Source organism: Sturnira hondurensis, unplaced genomic scaffold, assembly GCF_014824575.4.
Source record: "Sturnira hondurensis isolate 20B ecotype Veracruz unplaced genomic scaffold, ASM1482457v3 Scaffold0006571, whole genome shotgun sequence".
NCBI classification, from domain to species: Eukaryota; Metazoa; Chordata; class Mammalia; order Chiroptera; family Phyllostomidae; genus Sturnira; species Sturnira hondurensis.
In genome coordinates this window covers 2,431,328-2,452,289 of record NW_028079202.1, presented here as the reverse complement: position 1 = coordinate 2,452,289, position 20,962 = coordinate 2,431,328, and the positions used below count along the sequence as shown (strand labels likewise).

Below are 20,962 nucleotides of genomic sequence, written 5' to 3'. Positions count from 1 at the left end.
GGATGGAGGGCTGTATATATACCAGTTAAGTTCATTTGATCTAGGGCATTGTTCAATGTCACAGTATCTTTGTTGATATTTATTTTGAAAGACATGTCCATTTTTGACAGTCGGGTGTTAAAATCCCCTACTATAATTGTGTTGCTGTCAATATTTTTATTGAAGTGCTCTAAGATTTTCTTTATATATTTGTGTGCTCCTATTTGGGTGAATATATATTTGCAATGTTTATGTCTTTTTGGTGGATTCTTCCCTTGAGTATTATGAAGTGACCTCCTGGGTCTCTATTTATGGCCCTGTTTTTAAAGTCTATTTTGTCAGATATGAGTATTGCTATCCTGGGGGGGGGGGTTCTGTCTTTTTGCTTGGAATATTTGTTTGCAGACCTTCACGTTTAGTCTGTGTAGGTCTTTAGTTCTGAGGTGGGTCTCTTGTAGGCAGTATATGTGTGGGTCGTACTTTCTTATTCATTCAGCTCTTCTATGTCTTTTGATTGTAGCATTTAATCCATTTACGTTTAAAGTTATTATTGACAGGTACTTATTCATTGCCATTTTTTGTACCTGTGTTCCTCTCTCTCTCTCACTCTTTTCCTTCCTTTTCTTAAAGCAGTTCATTTAGCATTTCTTGTGGAGCTGGTTTGGTGGAGGTGTATTGTTTTAGACGTCTTTTGTCTGAGAAGTTTCTTATTTGGCCTTCTATCTTGATTGAGAGCCTTGCTGGGTAGAATAGTCTTGATTGCAGGCCTCTGGCTTTCATTACTTGGAATATTTCTTGATTCTCTTCTGGCTTGGAGTGGTTTCATTTAGATCAGCTTGTAGCCTTATCATTTCTTCTTTTTTCTTCCTTTCTGCTTTTATGATTCTCTCTTTGTCTTGGAATTTTGCCATTTTAATTATGATGTGTCTTGAAGTGGGCCTCTTTGGGTTCCTCTTGATTGGGAGTCTCTGTGTTTCCTGGATTTGTGTGACATTTTCTCTTATTGAATTAGGGAAGTTTTCCATCCTTACATTTCAAACAGGTTTTCTATCCCTGCTCTTCTTTTTCTCCTTTTGGTATCCCTATTATATGAATATTGTTCTGTTTCATGTTGTCTTGCAGCTCCCTAGCCACCTGTTCATTCTTTCTGAGCCTCTTTTCTTTTTCTTGCTGTAGCTAGGTGTTTTTTTCTACCTTGTCCTCCAACTCACTGATTGCATCCTCTGCTTCATCCACCCTGCTTGTAATTTTTTAATGTGCTTTTTATTTTTGAAATTTTATTGTTCATTTATTCCTGTTTTTGTGTTTATAGTTTCTATTTCCTTTTTTATGCTAATGTAGTCCTCACTCAGTTTCTTGTAGTTGTCTGTGAGTTCCTTGAGCATCTTTACTTACAACCGCTATTTTGAATTCTATATCTGATAGTCTGGTTACCTCCAATTTGTTTAGCTCTTTTAGTGGGGTGTCTTCCATTCCTTTAATTGCACATTCTTTTTTTGTCTCCCCATTTTAAGTGACTCTTTTTGTTTGTTTCTGTGCTTCCTGATGTTTCACTTTGCTAGCTGTTTTTGTAGGGTGAACTTCTATGGTAAGAATTCTATGAGGTTCAGTGGTGTAGCCTCTGATCTCCTTGTCTGGATGCTCTAGGTTTGTCCTTCGTTCTGTTTGTGCAAGCTGTCTTGTTGTACTTGGGTTTTTACACTTTGGTGGTTCCTTTGTTGGTTGTTTTTCTCCTCCAGCAGGTATAGTGATGTTTGCAGCTCCCACCTATTCTTGTGCATGATTCCATGTGTATTTGCAAGAGGTTTATTTTATATTGTATTTATTGGGGTGACGACATTGGTTGAAAAATTATATACATTTCAGGTGTACAATTCTACAATACATCATTTGCATATTGTATTTGGTGTTCACCACCCCAAGTCAAGTCCTTTTCCATCCCCAATTATCTCTCCTTTACCCTCTTCCATGCAACCCTTACCCCTTCCCTCTGGTAATCATTTTTTCTTCTGTGTCTGAGATTGTTTGTTTGGGGTACTGGCGGGGTTGGGGTGTTGCATAACATCTTAATTTATGTAGCATTCACTATAAGCCAGCAGTTTTATAATCACTTTATGGGCATTAAATTTATTTAATGTGTACAATAATCCTATCAGGTGGCATTAATATTATTGGCATTTTAGAAATAAGGAAAGAGATCAAGACTGTGCTTCAGTACCTGTTCCCCAAAGACCAGAGGTAACCACTCATAAGTTTGTAGCATTATCTTTCCAAATCTTTTTTGTAAGAAAATTTATATTTGTATATAAAAATATATGTATATGCATACAATGATACATACATAGTTGGTTTTATTGTTTGTTTTAGAACAGGGAGATCATATTATATGCATCACATACAATTTGCCTTTTTCACATAACCTATTAAGAATTTTCTACATAGCACATATACATCTATCTTATTCAAAGCAATTATTGCATTCCATTATTTTCTACATGCCATAATTTATTTAACCATTCCCCCTTTGTCCACTTAAGTGATTTCATTTCTTTGCTATTTCATTTAATGTTGCCACAGACTTCACTGTACATGGATCTGGGCTTTCTCATGCCTGCACTTCTTTAGGATAGATTTCCAGGAGTAAAATTGCTTTGTCAAGAGATATGCAGGTTTTAGATATTGATAGATATTAGCAGATTATTTCTCATACTTATTTCTCTCCTATCATTTCAGCTGTGTGTTTTTTTCCTTGCCATAAGAAATAAGATTTTCTCAAACTTGTTATGACTAGTATTTTGAGTGTGATAAAGTGAGATCTGATCACCACTTTTCTCAACAGGATGCAGAACGGGTAATGTTAAACACTCAACATCTTTACTAATGGAACTGACAAGAAGAATCCTTTGTTGGTGTTTTCTTATGAGTTACATAATGTTCATGAACATGGCTAGAGGAGGGACAACATTAGAGCAATCCCTCTGAAGTTATAATTTTACTCAATGAAAAAGGATAGAAAAAGCAAGGATTAGGCAGTGGTGACCCTAAAAAGGAAGCTCGAGGTAAAATTCCCTGAGCTCCACTTCCATTTACCCTGGGGAACATCAGAATTAACATGATTGTACAAACAGAGAAGAAAATTTATTTGATTTAAAAAATATCACCATTGTGTTTGCATACTGTGCACACATGGCTCAGGCCTCTGGGAGAATATAAAAATGTACTGAACAAAGTCCTTGTCTTTAAAGATATTGTAGCTAGTAAAGATGGGTAGGATTTGTCTCTGAATCTGTATTTGAGATAAACATATGAAATGACTTACCCAAAAACACACAACTGAACAGTGGCAGAATTAGTTTTAGAATCCAGGTCTTATTGCCTTAGGTAACAAATGTTGGTGAATGAATGAGAGCTAACTATACTTCATGTTCAACATGAAAATTGATTTCAACCCAGGATAAATATAAACACAAAAATTTACAGAGAATAAAATCACTTCTAGCTGGAGACATTTAAAAGTTTAATAAAAATGTGGTATTTGATTATAGTCTTAAAGGGTGGGAAGAATCCTAACTTTTAGTAATCAATAGGGAAGAGGGGCATTTAAAGAAAATAGAAACAAAGAAACTGATGTAGAAAAGGATGAGTAAATTGAAGGAATGTTTATTGTGAACTGTCAGATTAGAGCAAGATTGTAGAGAATCTGAAGTACTAGAAGAAAGTATTCTAAATGTTCCAAGAGTTTGGGAAACATATAATGGTTGGCATTCTTGTTCTAAAACATGCTATTATAGGGAGTGCTGACTTCCAAGTAATTTTTCAGTATATTTTGCTAGAAGAAAAAATGAGTCTAAGAACAAAATGAGTTACTTTTTACAATTATTTTGTTTTTCACTTTTCTCTATTTAAAAAAGGAAAACTTCAGATAAGTAAGAAATGTTACTCAAAATGTCAATTTCAGGAGGAAGCAGAAGGTTTATGGGGATACTCTCTAAATCTCAACAAGCCATTTAGCAAATCAGACCAAATGGCCGGGCTATCCCTGGTGAGCACATAGAGTTAGTGTTGGACTGAATGAACCTGGAACATAATACATGCTCACCAATGTAATCAAAGAAAGCTTTCATTTGATAATGAGCACATTGGAAAAGATTTCCAACCCTACTGTCCAGGTCACAAGGAGGAACTGTAGGGGCTATTAAGGATAGATTAGCACATTTTATTTTTAAAATTTTGTTAAAGATTTTATTTATTTATTTTTTAGAGAGAAGGGAAGGGAGGGATTAAGACAGAGAGGGAAACATTGATGTGAGAAAGAAGCATACATCAGCTGCCTCTCACATGCATACCAACTGGAGACTGAACTCACAACCCAGGCATGTGCTCCAGCCAGGAATCAAATCAGCCACCGTCACCTCATGGGACAATGCTCAACCAACTAAGCCACACCAGTCAGAACTAAATCAGCACATTTTATGGAATTTCACTGAGGAATGAAATTATTTAACATGCACCAAATATACCACACACACACACCAATCCTTTCCATGAACAATGACTCCAGATTATGCATTTTATGTTTCTGTCCCTACATATGCATTTTCCACATGGACAAGTGTGACCTAGCAAACAGCACATCATTCTGGTCACCTGTCACAGAATCAGCACTGAGAACACTGCATAATATATTACAGACCTAGCCTCTCAGGTGGAAAGAAACCTGTTATCAGGACATGGCCCCTGTGATGCAGTCACAATGCTTTTATTTATTTTTTAAGGTTTATTTTATCCTCATTTGAGAGAAATGGGAGGGAAAAGAGTGAAACATGTATTTCAGACAGTAATACCAATAGACTCCCCCAACTGGGATTAAACCAGGATCAAGCCTGCAACTTGAGCATGTGCCCTGACTGAGAATTGAAATGGATGACCTTTCAGTAACAGGATGATTCTCCAGCCAACTGAGCCATACCAGCCAGGGCATGTCACAAGGCTTTTAGAAATAAATCTGTTATAATCAGTAAGTTTACCAAATCACTTGCTACCCAGTCACACCCAAAGGAAGATGTTGAGGCTAAGTCTTAAAAAACCTCCATCTGACACAGGGGTCAGGCTTTTTTTATATATAAAAGCAATTATCATGAATGATGACTAATTAACCAGCATTGTTCTGAGATTACACTCACAAAATGATTACACTCACAAAATGATAACATTATAACTTTTAAAGTTCAGAAGTCTTAAAGGAAACATCATATAGCACATGCCTAAATTGTGGGTTCAACCCTTGGTCAGAATGTGTGTAGGAGGCAACCAATCAATGTTTCTATCACATCTATGTTTCTCTCTCTTCTTTTCTTTCTAAAAATCAATAAACATATCCTAAGATGGGGGTTAAAATAATAATAACAACAACAACAACCACACAAGGGTAACTCTAAGGCTGCAATATGTAAAACAGGATGGTAACAAGTTTTATAAAATATATATAAGTGAGACTTCAGGCTAATATTGAAACAGGCAACATGATTAATATTCTTGTGGACAGTCTAGTTTTCCACATCACACCAGGATTGATATAACCCCTTATCTTCTAAGATAAGGTAAATTTAGAAAGGATTCTGTTGAGTAGAGCTAAGTGTAAAACTAGAGATATAGAAATCTCCTGTTTAAGAAGAATGCAAATATGGCAACCTTTTTACATGAGAGATTATGTGGCTTATAATTTTCTGCTCCTGTTCATCCAAAGTCCAGTTTATAGGAAAACATCCCCTTCTGAGAGTGTATGACCCTCCTTGATCAAATCACTCTACCAAGGCTCTCATATGTATTGCAAACTTGATGCCACCACTTGCAGGTGAGAAATATTTCCATTTTAAGACTGAGGAGATAGAGCTCCCATTTGTAAATCATTGCTGGGTTCAGAGTTAGTTGTATCTACTTCAAAGTCTGGGTTTCTTCTACATTGACAACTCAGGAGTTACAGACCGTTGCTATGTGCATGGTTTCATTCGAATGTGACCATGAAAAGAGAGTGATAGTCAACCATTTCCACTTAATTGTCCCAACCCCTCGCCTTACACCCCAACCCGTCTTCTTTTCCTGAACCAAGCCAAGCTTGACACTTCCCTGGAAATTTCTCAACACTGCAGCTGCTTTGTCATGTGTACATTCTAAGCAATAGCTTTTTTTTTTTAAGATTTTATTTATTTATTTATATTTAGAGGGGAAGGAGAGAGGGAGAGAAACATCAATGTATGGTTGCCTTTCGTGCATCCCCTGCTGGTAGTTTGCCTGCAAGGAACCGGCCTGCAACCCAGGCATGTGCCCTGACTGGGAATCAAACCGCGATCGTGTGGTTCGCAGGCCTGCGCTCAACCTACTGAGCTACACCAGCCAGGGCTAAGCAATAGCTTTTTATGTCCTCGCCCATCAATAAGATTCTATCTTTTTCAAATGTTCTGCAAATGTATTGAAATATTCATTTCTCTTATGACCCCCATGGATGAATGTCTTCCTTATTGTATGCCTTGAATATCTCTATGGTTTGGGGAGGGCAGGTAATGCAGCTTCAAGCTCATCTCAAGGTCTGACTACAGAAGCCTGGAGGATGTGCAAAAACCCTCCAGTTTTGAATCCTGTTTTTGGTAACTGTGTCTTCAGAAAGGGTCCAATACATTTTTTCTGGACCAAACTATGCTCTTAGAAGACATTTCTATTCGGCCTCATGCAAGACAGGCTTTTCTGAGCTACTTAATGACACTTAAGTACCTCAATGTTTTAACCATAGAATAGTTCTTTTAACACATCAAGTCTATGACTCTCCATCATCTGACCTTTTCACAACTGTTCCATTAGCACACAATTTGAAAGTTTATCAACAGGAAAAGTATTATAGCTCCTCTCAAGATCCTCAAACAATACTGAGTGCAAAGGAGAAAGAATAGCTCAGAGACCAAAAGGAAATGTCAAACTGTTATCTGGCTTGAGCTGTTTTATCTGAACCTAATGGGGAGCCAGAGTTTGGCCTTAAGGTTCAACTTTGCCTCTTTCCCACAGTGACCTGGAACAAGGTGTAAACACCTCTCAGCCTCAGGTTCTCACTGTGAAGTGGTGATTATCATAGTCTGTACAGTACTGAATTGTGAGGTTGGGTAAGAACATGTACATATACCTGGCATGTAGTAAAAACCTCAAAAAGAGTTGCCATTAAAGAAATTATTTTACAACCTCAATTTTTGAAATTGAGTCACTTTCTGCATCATAATTTTAGGTGACTTCATGATTCCTGCAGGTACCATATCAGTTATAGAACAAAATATTTAGGAGAGGCTATAAATGAGAATGTTTGTCTATATTGTAGACTTTGCAGTGTGAGGAGGAAAGAAATTCACTGATTGAAGAGGCACTAATCTTGGGTCTAACACCACTTAAGAGCACAGGCACCCAAAACATGAGTGCTTTGAACCAGGTGAATTCCCAGGTGTTTTTAAGCTCAAAAGTTACTCAGGCACCACCAGCAATGATTTCATTGCTCACCACCATATGAATGGCCCTGGAGGTCTGTAAAGATTAGTCTGGAGAGAGTAAACTGTCTTCTGGGTCCATATCCCCTGTCACCCCAGAGAACCAATGATTATTGTATACCTGGTACATATGTGTCAAGGAGATGAGGAAGGGGATCGGAGAAACACCACCCTCTCCTGACCCTGATATAGGCTGTGTTCATACTTCATTTCCTGAACAACACTATGAGGAGTGGTGTTACTGGCCCATCTTAGAAACAGGGCCACTTAAATAATGAGTTGAAATAAACCAGAATCTGATCTCTGTTACGTTTTGCTATACAAGATAACAATGCTCAGTATACTCTTGTGCACATCCACACACAGTCTATTAACATTGGCTGGCCATCAACACTGGCCCAATAGTCATCTGCAAATTGAGAATGCTGGCAGCTCACATCTACATTACAGGGGTGATGTCACAACAATGAAATATCTGCTAAGGATTATTAAGCACTGACAGCTGCCCTCTCAGGTAATAGCTTTTGAGCCCTAAAAAGGCAGTTAAAGATAAGCACTTCTATTGGAATATCATTTTCAAGAGAGAAGGATTCTAAAAGTTCATAATGTCTACATTTGGCTCTACTATTTGGGAAGTGAAGAAACTTTATAGTCATGTGCATTTTGTAAAGAGGTAATTTCCTGCTTCAAAACTTCCTTAGCTAGACTTTTCATTGGGGCAAGCTGCAAAGCCCCACCATGAAAGAGAGTCTTTTCCAGCAGGGAATATATCCTTGCACATGAAGTCAGTCAACCACGCATCCTGACTCCAGGACATGCCAGTAAAAGGTGTTATTTTCAAGCCCGGATTGTGGTAATGATTGAGTCCCAACACTGTCCCTTCACGAGAGGACCTTGAGTCACCCATTGGCTATCCTTTTCCTCTTCAGGCCAGCACCTCATTCTTTCACTTAAACATCTTCACTTCTCTCTCATCTTAAAAAAAAACAAATACCTAAACTGAAACTGAACCATCCCCTTGACCATTGGGTATTCGTACCATTATCTTCCCCCTCTTTAAGGCTGGCTTGTAGTTTGAACTCTATTTGTTAAAACTCTACTTTCTAGCAAAGGAATTGCTGGGTCAAAGGGCAGGTCCAATTTTAGTTTTCTGAGAAAGTTTCATACTGTTTTCCATAATGGTTGTACCAGTCTACAATCCCACCAACAGTGGACCAGAGTCCCCTTTCCCCCACACCCTCTCCAACATTTGTTGTTTATTGCTTTCCTTATGATAGCCATTCTCACCGATGTAAAGTGGCATGTCATTGTGATTTTAATTTGCATCTCTCTGATAGCAACCGATATTCAGAATCTCTTCATGTGTCTCTGGATTCTCTGTATGTCCTCCTTGGAGAATTGTCTGTTCAAGTCCTTTCCCCATTATTTATTTAGTGATTTATTTATTTTTTAAATATATTTTATTGATTATACAATTACAGTTGTTCTATTCCCCCCCTTCATTACCCTCCACCCGCACACTCCCTCCCCCACCACTCTCCCCCCCCCTTAGTTTATAACCACGTGTCTCAAGTTCTTTAGATTCTATATTTCCCCCACTATTCTCGCCCTCCCCCCATCCATTTTCTGCCTACCATCTATGCTATTTTCTGTGCCTTCTCACCCCTTCTCCTCCTCCCACCCCCCTGTTTCTAACCCTCCATGTGTTCTTCATTTCTATGGTTCCACTCCTGATCTAGCTGTCTTCTTGGTTTGCTTTGGTTTTAGGTGTGGTTGTTAATAACTGTGTGTTTGCTGTCCTTTCACTGTTAATATGTTTCATCTTCTTTTTCTTATATATGTCCCTTTAGCATTTCATATAATAAGGGCTTGGTGATGATGAACTCCTTGAATTTGAACTTATCTGAGAAGCACTTTATCTGTCCTTCCATTCTAAATGAAAGCTTTGCTGGATAAAGCAATCTTGGCTGTAGGTCTTTGGATTTCATGACTTGGAATACTTCTTTCCAGCCCCTTCTTGCCTGTAAAGTCTCTTTTGAGAAATCCCCTGTCAGTCTGATGGGAACTCCTTTGTAGGTGACTGTCCCCTTATCCCTTGATGCTTCTAGGATTCTCTCCTTCATTTTAGTCTTGGCTAATGTAATTATGATGTGCCTTGGTGTGTTCCTTCTTGGGTCCAACTTCTTTGGCACTCTCTGAGCTTCCTGGATTTCCTGGAAGTCTATTTCCTTTGCCAGACAGGGGAAGTTCTCCTTTATTATTTGTTCAAATACGTTTTCCACTCGTGGCTGTTTCTTTCCCCCTTCTGGTACCCCTATAATCCGGATGTTGGAACGTTTAAAGATGTCCTGGAGGTTCCTAAGCCTCTCCTCATTTTTTGAATTCTCATTTCTTCATTCCTTTCTGGTGGGATGTTTTGTTCTTCCTTCTGGTCCATTTCATTGATTTGAGTCCCAGTTTCCTTTCCATCACTATTGGTTTCCTGGACATCTCCCTTCATTTCAATTAGTTTAGCCTTCATATGTTCCTCTAATTTGTGACTATAATCTACCAGTTCTGTGAGCATCCTGATAAATAGTGTCTTGAATTGTCCTTCTGAGAGGCTGGCAATTTCTTGGTCGCTTAGAGTTATTGGCTCTGGGACTTTGAGTTCTTCTTGTGCCATCTTTTGGGCTGTTCGTGCCTGTTCCATAGCAGGATCGGAGCCCTAAAGTGTTCACTAGAGCAGGGCAACTAAGTCGCTGGGTTGTGACGTTGTATGTGGGGGTGGGGTCAAAGAGGGACAATGGCTTCCCTCTGCCGCCTACCTCTGTGGCCCCCACCGGCACCGCAGCCACCACCGTCACCAGGCCCACGCGTTTCGTTCCACTGCACGTGAGTGTGCCACCGCCGTCAGCCCTCCACCATTGGGGTCGCCCCCTGGGGCCTGCGTGGTCCGTCTCACTGTGCGCCAATGTGCGACTGCGGTCAATCTGCCCCACACCCTGGCTGATTCCTGGCTGCCTGCGCGCCTAGGTCAGGGGATCTGTCCTGCCCGACCCAGCTCCGCTGCTGGTTCTGCCTCTCTTACCTACCGTCCCCGTGGAACAGTTCGTAGTTGTCGGACTTTTGTATAATTCCATTTTCTGGTCTTTGGGTGTGTCCTATTTCTCCAAACCTTTGTTGTATTCAAACTTGGTTGTGGGAGAAGGCACAGTGTTTCCACCTATGCCTCCGTCTTGGCAGAAGTTTCCTTTCCCCATTTTTTTATTGGGTTAGTTATCTTCTTAGAGTGAAGTCGTGTGAGTTCTTTATATATTTTGGAGATTAAACCTTTGCCTGAGGTATCATTGGCAAATATGTTTTCCCATACAGTAGGTTGTCTTTTTATTTTAATGCTGTTTTCTTTGGCTGCCCAGAAGCTTTTTATTTTGATGAAATCCCGTTTGTTTATTCTTTCCTTTATATTCCTTGCTCTAGGGCACATAACAGTAAAAATGTTGCTGCGTGAAATATCTGATATTTTTCTGCCAATGTTCTCCTCTAGGACTTTAATGGTGTCACGGCTTATATTTAAGTCTTTTATCCACCTTGAATTTATTTTTGTCTATGGTGTAAGTTGGTGCTGGAGTTTCAATTTTTGCATGTAGCTGTCCAGTTCTCCCAACACCATTTGTTGAAGAGGCTATCTTTACCCCATTTTATGTTACTGCCCCCTTTGTAGAATGTTAATTGACTATAGAGAGTTGGGTTTATTTCTGGGTTCTCTGTTCTGTTCCATTGGTCTGTGTGCCAGCAATTCCACTGCTAGGATTGTATCCTACAAACCCTAAAACACCAATCCCAAAGAACCTCTGCACCCCAATGTTCATAGCAGCACAATTTACAATAGCCAAGAGTTGGAAGCAAAGTAGGTGCCCATCAGTAAATGAATGGATCAAAAAACTATGGTACATATACACAATGGAATTCTATGACACAGAAAGAAAGAAGGAGCTTCTACCTTTTGCAACAGCATGGATGGAACTGGAAAGCATTATGCTGAGTGAAATAAGCCAGGTGTTGAAGGACAAATACCGTATGATCTCACCTTTAACAGGAAGCTAAACAACAAAACAAACAAGCAAGCAAAATATAACCAAAGACACTGAAATAGGGAATGGATCAAAAAACTATGGGAGGGAATTTTAGGGGAAATAGGGGAGGGATTTAGAGGAACATATATAAAAGATACATGAATAACAACTGAGAAGGGTGGAAATGGGAGGAATGGGGGAGCACGGTGAGTGGGATGGGATGGGAGTAATAGACAGAATACTGTACTTAAAAATAATTAAATAAATTTTTAAAATCCATAATAAAAAAATTCAAAAAAGTGTCCTATTAGTTGACATACAAAGTGTGAATAGTATTAGATAAAGTTAGTACACATGTAAACTCTATTAAGTAAATTAAGGAAAAGAAGCAGATAGGTTTAAAGCAACAACACAAGTATATGTGTGACTTTGGAATGACTATTTTAAAAAAATAAAACTCTACTTCCCACTCATTTTTAAATACACAGGCACCAGATTTCTGACTCTTTCCTCTCCCTTCCACCAAATCCAGAGAAGGCATCCTCCCTGCATTCCCAGGTAACTTTTTAGCAGCTCTATCCTGTGGACACTTCATTGTCTGCCTGTGCTTCCCCCTGGCCTCTGATGCTCCCACACCTTCTTCCTAGAACTCTAGAACTTCCCAGAAGTTTCTGCTCTTATTTTCCTCCTACTACTATCAGTCCTTCTCAAGTTCCATCAAAGTTTTTAAATGTTGGGATTCCACAAAGTTCTCAGGACAGAACTCTACTCACACTAGGCTATAATTCCCAATGACGATGACTTCACCTCAAACCACCCCTCCTGGCACCCCTACTGATGTCTGTATCCACTGTTGGCTCAGGACTGGGGCTTGATGGGCTACTAGATATCATCTCTGGATAGCTCCCAGACACACTGAACTCATCCTGTCTCAAACTTGCCCCCACAGCACTACTCCTCCACCAGTGCTCTCTTCCAGCTAATGGTTCCACAACCTGAGACTTCTGTCACCCTCAACCACTAAGCAGCACAGGTGAGGGCTCAGAGGAAGAATCCAGAGTGTGCTTCTCAAGTCCCTAATTTGGTAGCCATGTCATGAGGAATAGATTACCTATTGTCACCATAGTGGTGTTGTCATGATTAAATAAAATAATTTGTGTAAAGCACCTTACTATGTAAGCATTTACCTCTCCCTCTGTGTAATCCATATTCCACATAGACCACAATGCCCCTTCTTTTTACAGGCATTTGCATCTCCTGTAAACCCTAACTGCCATACTGCACATCTTCACTGTTAGGACTTCATGTCAACCTTGGCCTGCCATCTTTGTGCAGGCCTAGACAAACATCCTCCTGCTTGGAGCTTGGAGACACTTCCCACTGCCCAGCTGTCTGCCTGGATGGCTACTCGTCCTGCAGGTTTCAGCTTGACCATCCTTCCTTGGGAAGTTTGAGCCCAGACAGATTGACTATGGGGGCAACTTTGCCAGCAAGTTCCCCCCACCTGCCACAGATAAAAATAATACTGCCAAGACATGATCTGCTTGGGGAGGAAAGGGGGTCAGTCTCTCACAGGAGAAGGACCAAGAGCCTTTTCCTCAATGGGTTTTTATTGGGTTCATTTTGCACAAGAATACAGGTAAGAATCAAACAATAGATAGCATTCAATGAACTATGAGGGCTTATTCTCAGTCAGGGTCAGATAGCTAAAGAGCCATAAAACTTTGAGGAACAAACTTGTTGCTTGGACCCTTATCATTTAAATGAAAGCATTCTAAACAAAGCAGGTTTCAGGCTGACAGGGTCCAGAGGGGAGAGGGGAGAGAATCAAAGGGGAAAAGGGAATGGACTCATATGAACAAGTATAAAGGACACATGGACAATAACTAAGGGTGGGGGGTGGAAAGGGGAGGGAGGTGGGGAGCATGGGGTGGGCAGCGGGCAGGGTTGGGAATATAAGACAGAAACCTGCACTTGAACAAGAATTAAATAAAAATTATATTTAAAAAAAACAAAGCAGGTTTCACAGGATTTTATATATTCTTTCTTAGGCCTCATTACCCAGAATCCGCTCTAGCCAGCAAAGAGCTACACCGCTTTGCCAGTCTTTAGGCTTAAATGGATTAGAGCCAGGAAGTACTTCTCCCAGATGGAAATGGGGACTCAGGCTATGTCAGAATAGCTGGGGGGGGCAAGGGTCCATCACTCTCTCTTTGATGCAGCCCCCTAAGTCTTTCCTTGAGGACCTCCCAAGTGTTCATGTCTAGCTTAGGTTACCCCTTCTCTGAGGGGTCTTACCCATCACTGACTAACCAACCAAGCGTTAGGGCCAGAGAAGGATGAAGCAGAAGCAGCGCTTCTTCCAAGGAGATAACCTTTGTCTCCTTAGTGGCTCACAGTTCGAAGGTCACTCACTCAGCCTTATCCATGGGGGGGGGGGGTGGTTACAACTCCTGAAACCAGGCAGAGCAGTTCCAACATTTGACAGCTGACTCTGCACCCCAAAACTACCCTGTCATTTATTTGACATAGTATGTGCACATCATTGCAATTTATTCTAGTGGATTCTATACCCAGTCCCTCCCTCAAATTGGACCCTCCATGAAGGAAGGTCTGTATCTCTTCCACTTCTTGACCTCAGTGCTTCGACTGTCCCAAGTGCTAAGCCTGTGAGTGAACAAGCATTAGGATTCCAGCAGGGCTCACGTGAGTAAGGAATCAATGAAACATGAATCAGGAGTCCTGGGGATAAGACGAGGTGGGTAGGGTGGCACAGCTACAAAATTCACCATCTGGTCTCACAGGAAGAGAATACAGAATCTTTTTAATAAATAAATAGTTAGTATTTAATAAAATATATTTAACTTTTAAAAATTATTTTTAAATATTTTAAATTTTGAATCTTTGGTGCTGGGCTTCATCCCAGATTTAAATGCTGTTTTCAAAGTCAAATAAAATACCCTGGGTCTTCATCTCTCAACTTTTTAAGCCCATTTTCCATCCATCTTGAAAAAGCAGACACCTTATACTCTCACCTCTCCCCACCCATGTGACAGTTACCTGCAGGGGTCATCTTCTCATACTGTTGATCAGTTATTATAATGCTGGATATAGTTTTTCCAACTCTGGCACCCTAGAGAGTCAGATATTTATTCACCCACTCCCATCACACCCCAGAGTTCAAAATGAAGAGACTCACATATTTCCCTAACCAAAGCAATAGGGCCTGGTGGTTGGTTTTACCAGTGAGTGGGGTGCATCTTACTTGGATGCAGAGTTTTTTTTCAGAGTTTCCTGTTATGGCTCTATTTTTTCACATTTTTTATTGTTGTTCAACTACATTTGTCTCCATTTTTCCCCCACCACTACCTCCTACCCCAGCCATCCCCAATTCCCACCCTTGACCCTACCCCCTTTGGTTTTGTCTATGTGTCCTTTATACCTAATCAACAAAACAAACAAACAAGCAAAATATAACCAGAGACATTGAAATTAAGAACAAACTGACAGTAACCAGAGGGGAGGTGGGAGAGAGTAATGGGGAGAAAATGGAGAAGGGTTTTCAGGATGCAGTTATTTTCCTAATGACAAAACCTTCTTCTATACCAGTTGCAGTTACATGATTGATAATGTGGTTCTACTGATGAATGGCACCTTGCAGAAAAAAGTCTGTGAAGGAAGTTCTGAGGAAGTGTCACTCACTGGGCCAGTTCACAGAGATAAAAGCAGTCAACATCGCAGAGATGCCTTCTGATCTCTTCAATGCAGTCCTGGTAGAAATGCCCTTAGGTATGAATGTGGATGTGATGCTATTGCTGCCTTTGAGTGCTGTCACTCTCATTAGGAAAAGTACACCCAAATCACAGCTTTCCCCATGTACTCATGTGTCATTCTATAGAAATTGCCAGAAGTGGAAGGAACATAAAAGAAACATCTATTCCAGCCTCCTTATTTCTCAGATCGAGACAAATGAAGTTATTGGATTAGCCAAAAAAATCCTTTGGCTTTTTTTCCCATGAAATAAAAGATGCATTTTTCACTTTTACCAATGACTTTATTGATTTGGATATTTTGATTATGTCGGCTATCTCCCACGTGCTACAACATCGGTTGTTCTCAATGTCTGAAGTTGATCAAGATCAACTTCAATGGTCTGCCCAACTGTGTAGCATTATCGTACGGCAAAAAATGTCCAGCACAAAACTTCACAAACCACTTTTGACATGTTCAATCAAAGTCACAGCACCTTCTCCCTACACTGCACAAATCTTTTTTTTTTGCATTTCAGTTTCATTTTTGAAACTGAATTATTTCACTTTCTTGAAATAATAAAGCATAATATGGAGAAAACATATATTTTCTCCTGTCTTTACTATTAAAATAGGAACACAAAAATTCACCAATTTTGAGTTTTTTAAATCCATGCTGGTATGACAGCTGTCACAATAGAGTGTAACCAAATTGTTTTGAATGAAGTTGAAGACAATTATCCACTACCAAAGCCACCTTATTAAAAAAAAAAAACTTTTTGGTCAAGCCAATATCTGCCAGGGTGACCTACAAACAATTTGTAGCTAAGAAGGAGGTGAGACTCATCTTCCAAACTCCAAACCCTTGTACTTTGTACTAGACCACAGCAAATAAATGATAGAACTTGTAATTTTTCAAAACATTAATTTTGTAGCTGTTTTTAGGATTAATGCCTTCTCCTTTTATTTTAAATTATAAGAAACATTTTGTTTTGGAAAGTGTAGGAATGCCATTTTTCTGAGATGCTCGGGAACGTCTAAATGACCTGAAGTAGCATTCAAAATGCTAATGGGACAATTTGGCAAGCATTATCATTAGGAAATTTTGGATAGTAGCAACACACTGTTGACCATTTGTCAAAATACCTGCCATTTTGGGCAATAAAAATAGAAAAAATGTGACATCAAGTGTCAAATGCTAAGGGTACAGGTAACAGAGGAAGGAGGATGGGTCTGGAACCAGACATCTGTGAACACAAAGCTGGGCTCTGCCTGGTTCCAACAAAATGACATGGGGCAATTCAGTTTCCCTTATTTCCCCCATTTTAGAGTTTTGAAAACAAAAGACACTAAATACAACTCAAACTTTGGCACACAGTTAAGGTAACAAATGTTAAGTATTTCTATTTGATAATGAGGAGAATTCAGAAAATGAGCCTTGAAGTGAACAGTTCCAAGCATTGTGGAGATTAACTCAGTTAAAGTATATGCTGTATGTAGTGTAAGGCACACACATAGTAAATGCTTCATAAACAGTCCTATTTCCATTAGTACTATTAGGTTGATTGCATCTATGGATTGAAACTCCACTATCCAATGATCACTAGTGAGCATGGGGTGGTGCATTCAAGACACATTTCCTACTGTTTATAATCATGCTTCTGATTAATTTATTTCATATGATGACTTTTCAGCTTCATTCTTTTAGGACTTCATGTCTGAAAATACATTAGATGAACTGAATATTGAAATATTGTGCAATAAACTGTACAAGGTAACTATTTTCCTAAATGGTATGTTTTTCTTAAGTACATAATATGTCATAACCAGAGTTTTTATTAGAAGTGACTTTGCCCATTAGCCAAGTCCTGCCACTATGAAGTGAGGCATATTTAAAGTGTACATATATGTCAGCTTTCCCAACCAGAAGATTGTTGAGAGGAAGTAACACTATTTTTCTCTGTATCCCCACCTCTTTGCCTGGAACATAAAAAGTGTCAATTGATGGATGAATTTGAAAACAACCAGCATTTATGGTGAACCTCCTGTTGTATAGAGTTTGTCTCTGTCCTTCATTCTATGAAAGAGTCCCTGTCCATACAATGTTAATCTACTGATAGTGGACAGCATGTCAAGATGACAAACTGCACATGACATCATCTGTACTACTTTTCATGGACTGGCCAGCTGTCTGAACTGTGCTCCCATCATCTGAGGATCTCTGCGTAATAGGGGCTGAGTGAATTTTGTCTTTTCACTTGTACACCGTAGTCTTTGGTCATTCTCAAAGAGTAGCTGAATATATATACCAGTCTAGAGAGTTAAGGGTTCTTGCCACAGCTGGGAAGCACAGAGGTCAAACTCATATCCAGGTCTTGACTCTTCTCCTAGATTGTCAGCCTTTTTAAGGTACAGAATAACATTACCCATCTCAAGGCACTAATGCAGTTTTAAGACTAACCAGTGTTTTAAAAGATATTTGCTGATTGAAGAATTTAATGCATGATGGACACATCAGGGACTATATGATGTCTAAAAATTAAGGAAAATTTTGTTCAAGAATAGAGTCTACCTCATGTTTAAATGCCAAGAGAGATAATTGGTACAAAGGTTGAAGTTGAGAAAAATGGAATAATGAATGTGAACAGTCCCTGAGAATGGGACAGGGAAAAGATGTTAGCAGGGTTAGAGGGAAGGGAATGGTTTTGAAAATGGAGAGAACACTTTTGTCCTGACATTGAAGGGAAGAGTATTAAAATGGCCTCAAAGCAACATAGAAAATCTGATTCTTTTCTCTTTAAAAAATACTTACCAGCCTAAGTGTCCACACCCACCACAACACAGCCACATCCTAGCATTCCCTGGATCCTTCCTGGATCCCCAAGCCAAGGATCCACCTATTAACAGAAAGGAAACTAGATTAACATGGAGGTCCCATATCTATGGTCCCAGAAAAGAAAGCTGAAAAAGAAAACTTGTCCAATAAAATAAGTACTTTGGAATAAACAAGGGATGGGGAGTTAATAATAGGTAATAAGTTCAAGGCTGGCATATTCTGAACTGATTTAGAAAGCCACAAAGAAGGTAAAAAACATTGAATCACTAATTTAAAATAAAACTCAAAATATAAAAGAGGATAGAACTTCCTCCAAGGTGGAGGCATAAGTGGAAACACTATGCCTTCTCCCACAACCAAGATTAAAGACAACAAAGTTTTAGTAACAAAAATGCAAGCCAAACACAGAAAATTGAACTACACGGAAGTTTGACAACAATGAACCATTTAAGCCAGACTGGTAAGAGGGGTGGAGCCAGCAGCAGAGCAGGGTCGGGCAGGAAAGATCCCCTGACCCAGGTGCGCAAGTAGCTGTGGGCGGATGCCAGATGTGGGGTGGCAACAGGCAGACCCAGTGAGGGCACAAGGCGGCAGGCTGACTGCAGTCACACATTTGAGTGCAGATAAACTAGTGAAGGAGCCAGCAGTGAGACAAACCATGCAGGCCCCAGTGGTGGGAAGGAGCAGAGGGGACCACCATTGCCCCTCTTTGACCCCGCCCCCACATACAGTGTCACAACCCAGCAACTGAGTTGCCCCGCCCTGGTGAACACCTAGGGCTCTGCTCCTCATATGTAACAGGCACAAACAGACCAAAAAATCATGGCTCAAGAACTCAAAGCCCCAGAGCTGATAACTCTAAGTGACCAAGAAATAGCCAATCTATCAGATGCACAATTCAAAATACTGGTGATCAGGATGCTCAGAGAACTGGTTGATTTTAGTCACAAATTAAACTGATAAGAAGAGATACTACACTTGATCTTAGCCAAAAGGCTGGGAAGCCATACTCACAAATTAGAGGAACAAATGAAGGCTAAACTAATTGAAATGAGGGGAAATGCACAAGAAACCAATAGTGATGAAAAGAAAACTGGGACTCAAATCAAGGGAGTGGACCAGAAGGAAGAAAAAAATGACAAAACAGAAAAATATGAAGAAACAAGAATTCAAAAAAATGAGAAGAGGCTTAAGAACCTCCAGGACACCTTTAAACATTCCAACACCTGAATTATAGGGGTACAAGAAGGGGAAGAGGAACAGCCATGAGTGGAAAACTCATTTGAACAAATAACAAAGGAGAACTTCCCCAGTCTGGCAAAGGAAATAGACTGGGGAAATCCAGGAAGCTCAGAGAGTCCCAAAGAAGGTGGACCAAAGGAGGAACACACCAAGGCACATCATAATTACATTAGCCAGGATTCAAATGAAGGAGAGAATCCTAGAAGCAGAAAGAAATAAGGGGGCTGTCAACTAAAAAGGAATTCCCATCAGACTGTCAGCTGATTTCTCAAAAGAGACCTTATAGGCAAGAAGGGGCTGGAAAGAAGTATTCCAAGTCATGAAATCCAAAGACCTACAACCAAGATTGCTCTATCCAGCAAAGCTTTAATTTAGAATGGAAGGACAAATAAAGTGCTTCTCAGATAAGATCAAATTCAAGGAGTTCCTCATCACCAAGCCCTCATTATATGAAATGTTAAAGGGACTTATCTAAGAAAAAGAAGATAAAAAATATGAACGGTGAAAGGAAAGCAAATTACAGTTATTAACAACCACACCTAAAACAAAAGCTAACTAAGAGGACAGCTAGATCAAGAGTGGAACCATAGAAATGAAGATCACATGGAGGGTTAGCGACAGGGGAGTGGGAGGAGGAGAAGGGGGGAGAAGATACAGAAAATAAGTAGCATAAGCGGTAAGTAGAAAATAGATGGGGGGAAGGCAAGAATAGTAGGGGAAATATAGAATCTAAAGAACTTGAGACACGTGGTCATAAACTAAAGAGGGGAATGGTGGGGGAGGGGGTGTGCAGGGTGGAGGGGAATGAAGGGGGAAATAGAACAACTGTAATGGCATAATCAATAAAATATATTGAAAAATAAAATCGTAAAATTATATATATATAATTATATATATATATAATGTAAATATATATATGTAAATGTAAATATATGTAATGTAATGTGATGTATTATATGTATATGATATATTAATGTAATTATATGTAATGTAAATATATATATGTATATATATATATATGAGGATATATATTTTCTGTTCATGCAACAAGGCTGGGCTTTGGATGTTTTTCTCATTATCAATTACCTGCTATACATGTAAAGCATCCCCTGGCTGAATATGCAAAATACTCTTGGAAGGTGCCTTATATGAACTAGGAGGCTTCTGGAAACTCAGCATCACACTCACTCTGAAACTGTTCTACACCTCCTTCATCCTCCCAGCAGCAGCACCACTACATTAGGGCAATGAGGCTGAGGATGACCACCTTTACCATGGTGCTGGCAGTCTGCTGCCAGGTCACCCCTCTCATGCATAAAAATTCAGAATTCCCATGAGTGATAGTAAACTCAGTAGCAAGCATTGCTTGGGCAGCTTGGGAGCAGGGCAGCTGGGGTGGAGAGGCTGGATGCTGTACTCATCTAAGAGCAGAGTCTGGCTGGAGGCAACCAGCCAGGAACAGGAACAGACTTGTCCAGAGGTATAGGAAAGAGATGCAGCAGCTTGAACATCTCTTGGGAAAATAGTAGTGAACAGCACTGCATGAAAAGGTTCTACTTATTTCCATCTACCAAGCAA

General features: G+C 39.8%; 1 protein-coding gene and 1 pseudogene across 1 annotated transcript in view; one reads left to right on the top strand and one right to left on the bottom strand.

Annotated features, from left to right (window-relative positions):
• The window catches only part of ATP6V0D2 (ATPase H+ transporting V0 subunit d2), a 49,545-nt gene extending 28,824 nt beyond the window's left edge, over positions 1-20,721 (top strand). Inside the window, 4 exon segments of the mRNA XM_037050238.1 lie at positions 15,167-15,218; positions 15,220-15,346; positions 17,001-17,080; positions 20,608-20,721. Coding sequence (XP_036906133.1) covers positions 15,167-15,218; positions 15,220-15,346; positions 17,001-17,080; positions 20,608-20,721 — 373 coding nt within the window.
• On the bottom strand, positions 18,972-19,150 carry LOC118989900 (uncharacterized; annotated as a pseudogene).
• Positions 20,722-20,962: the final 241 nt, after the last annotated feature.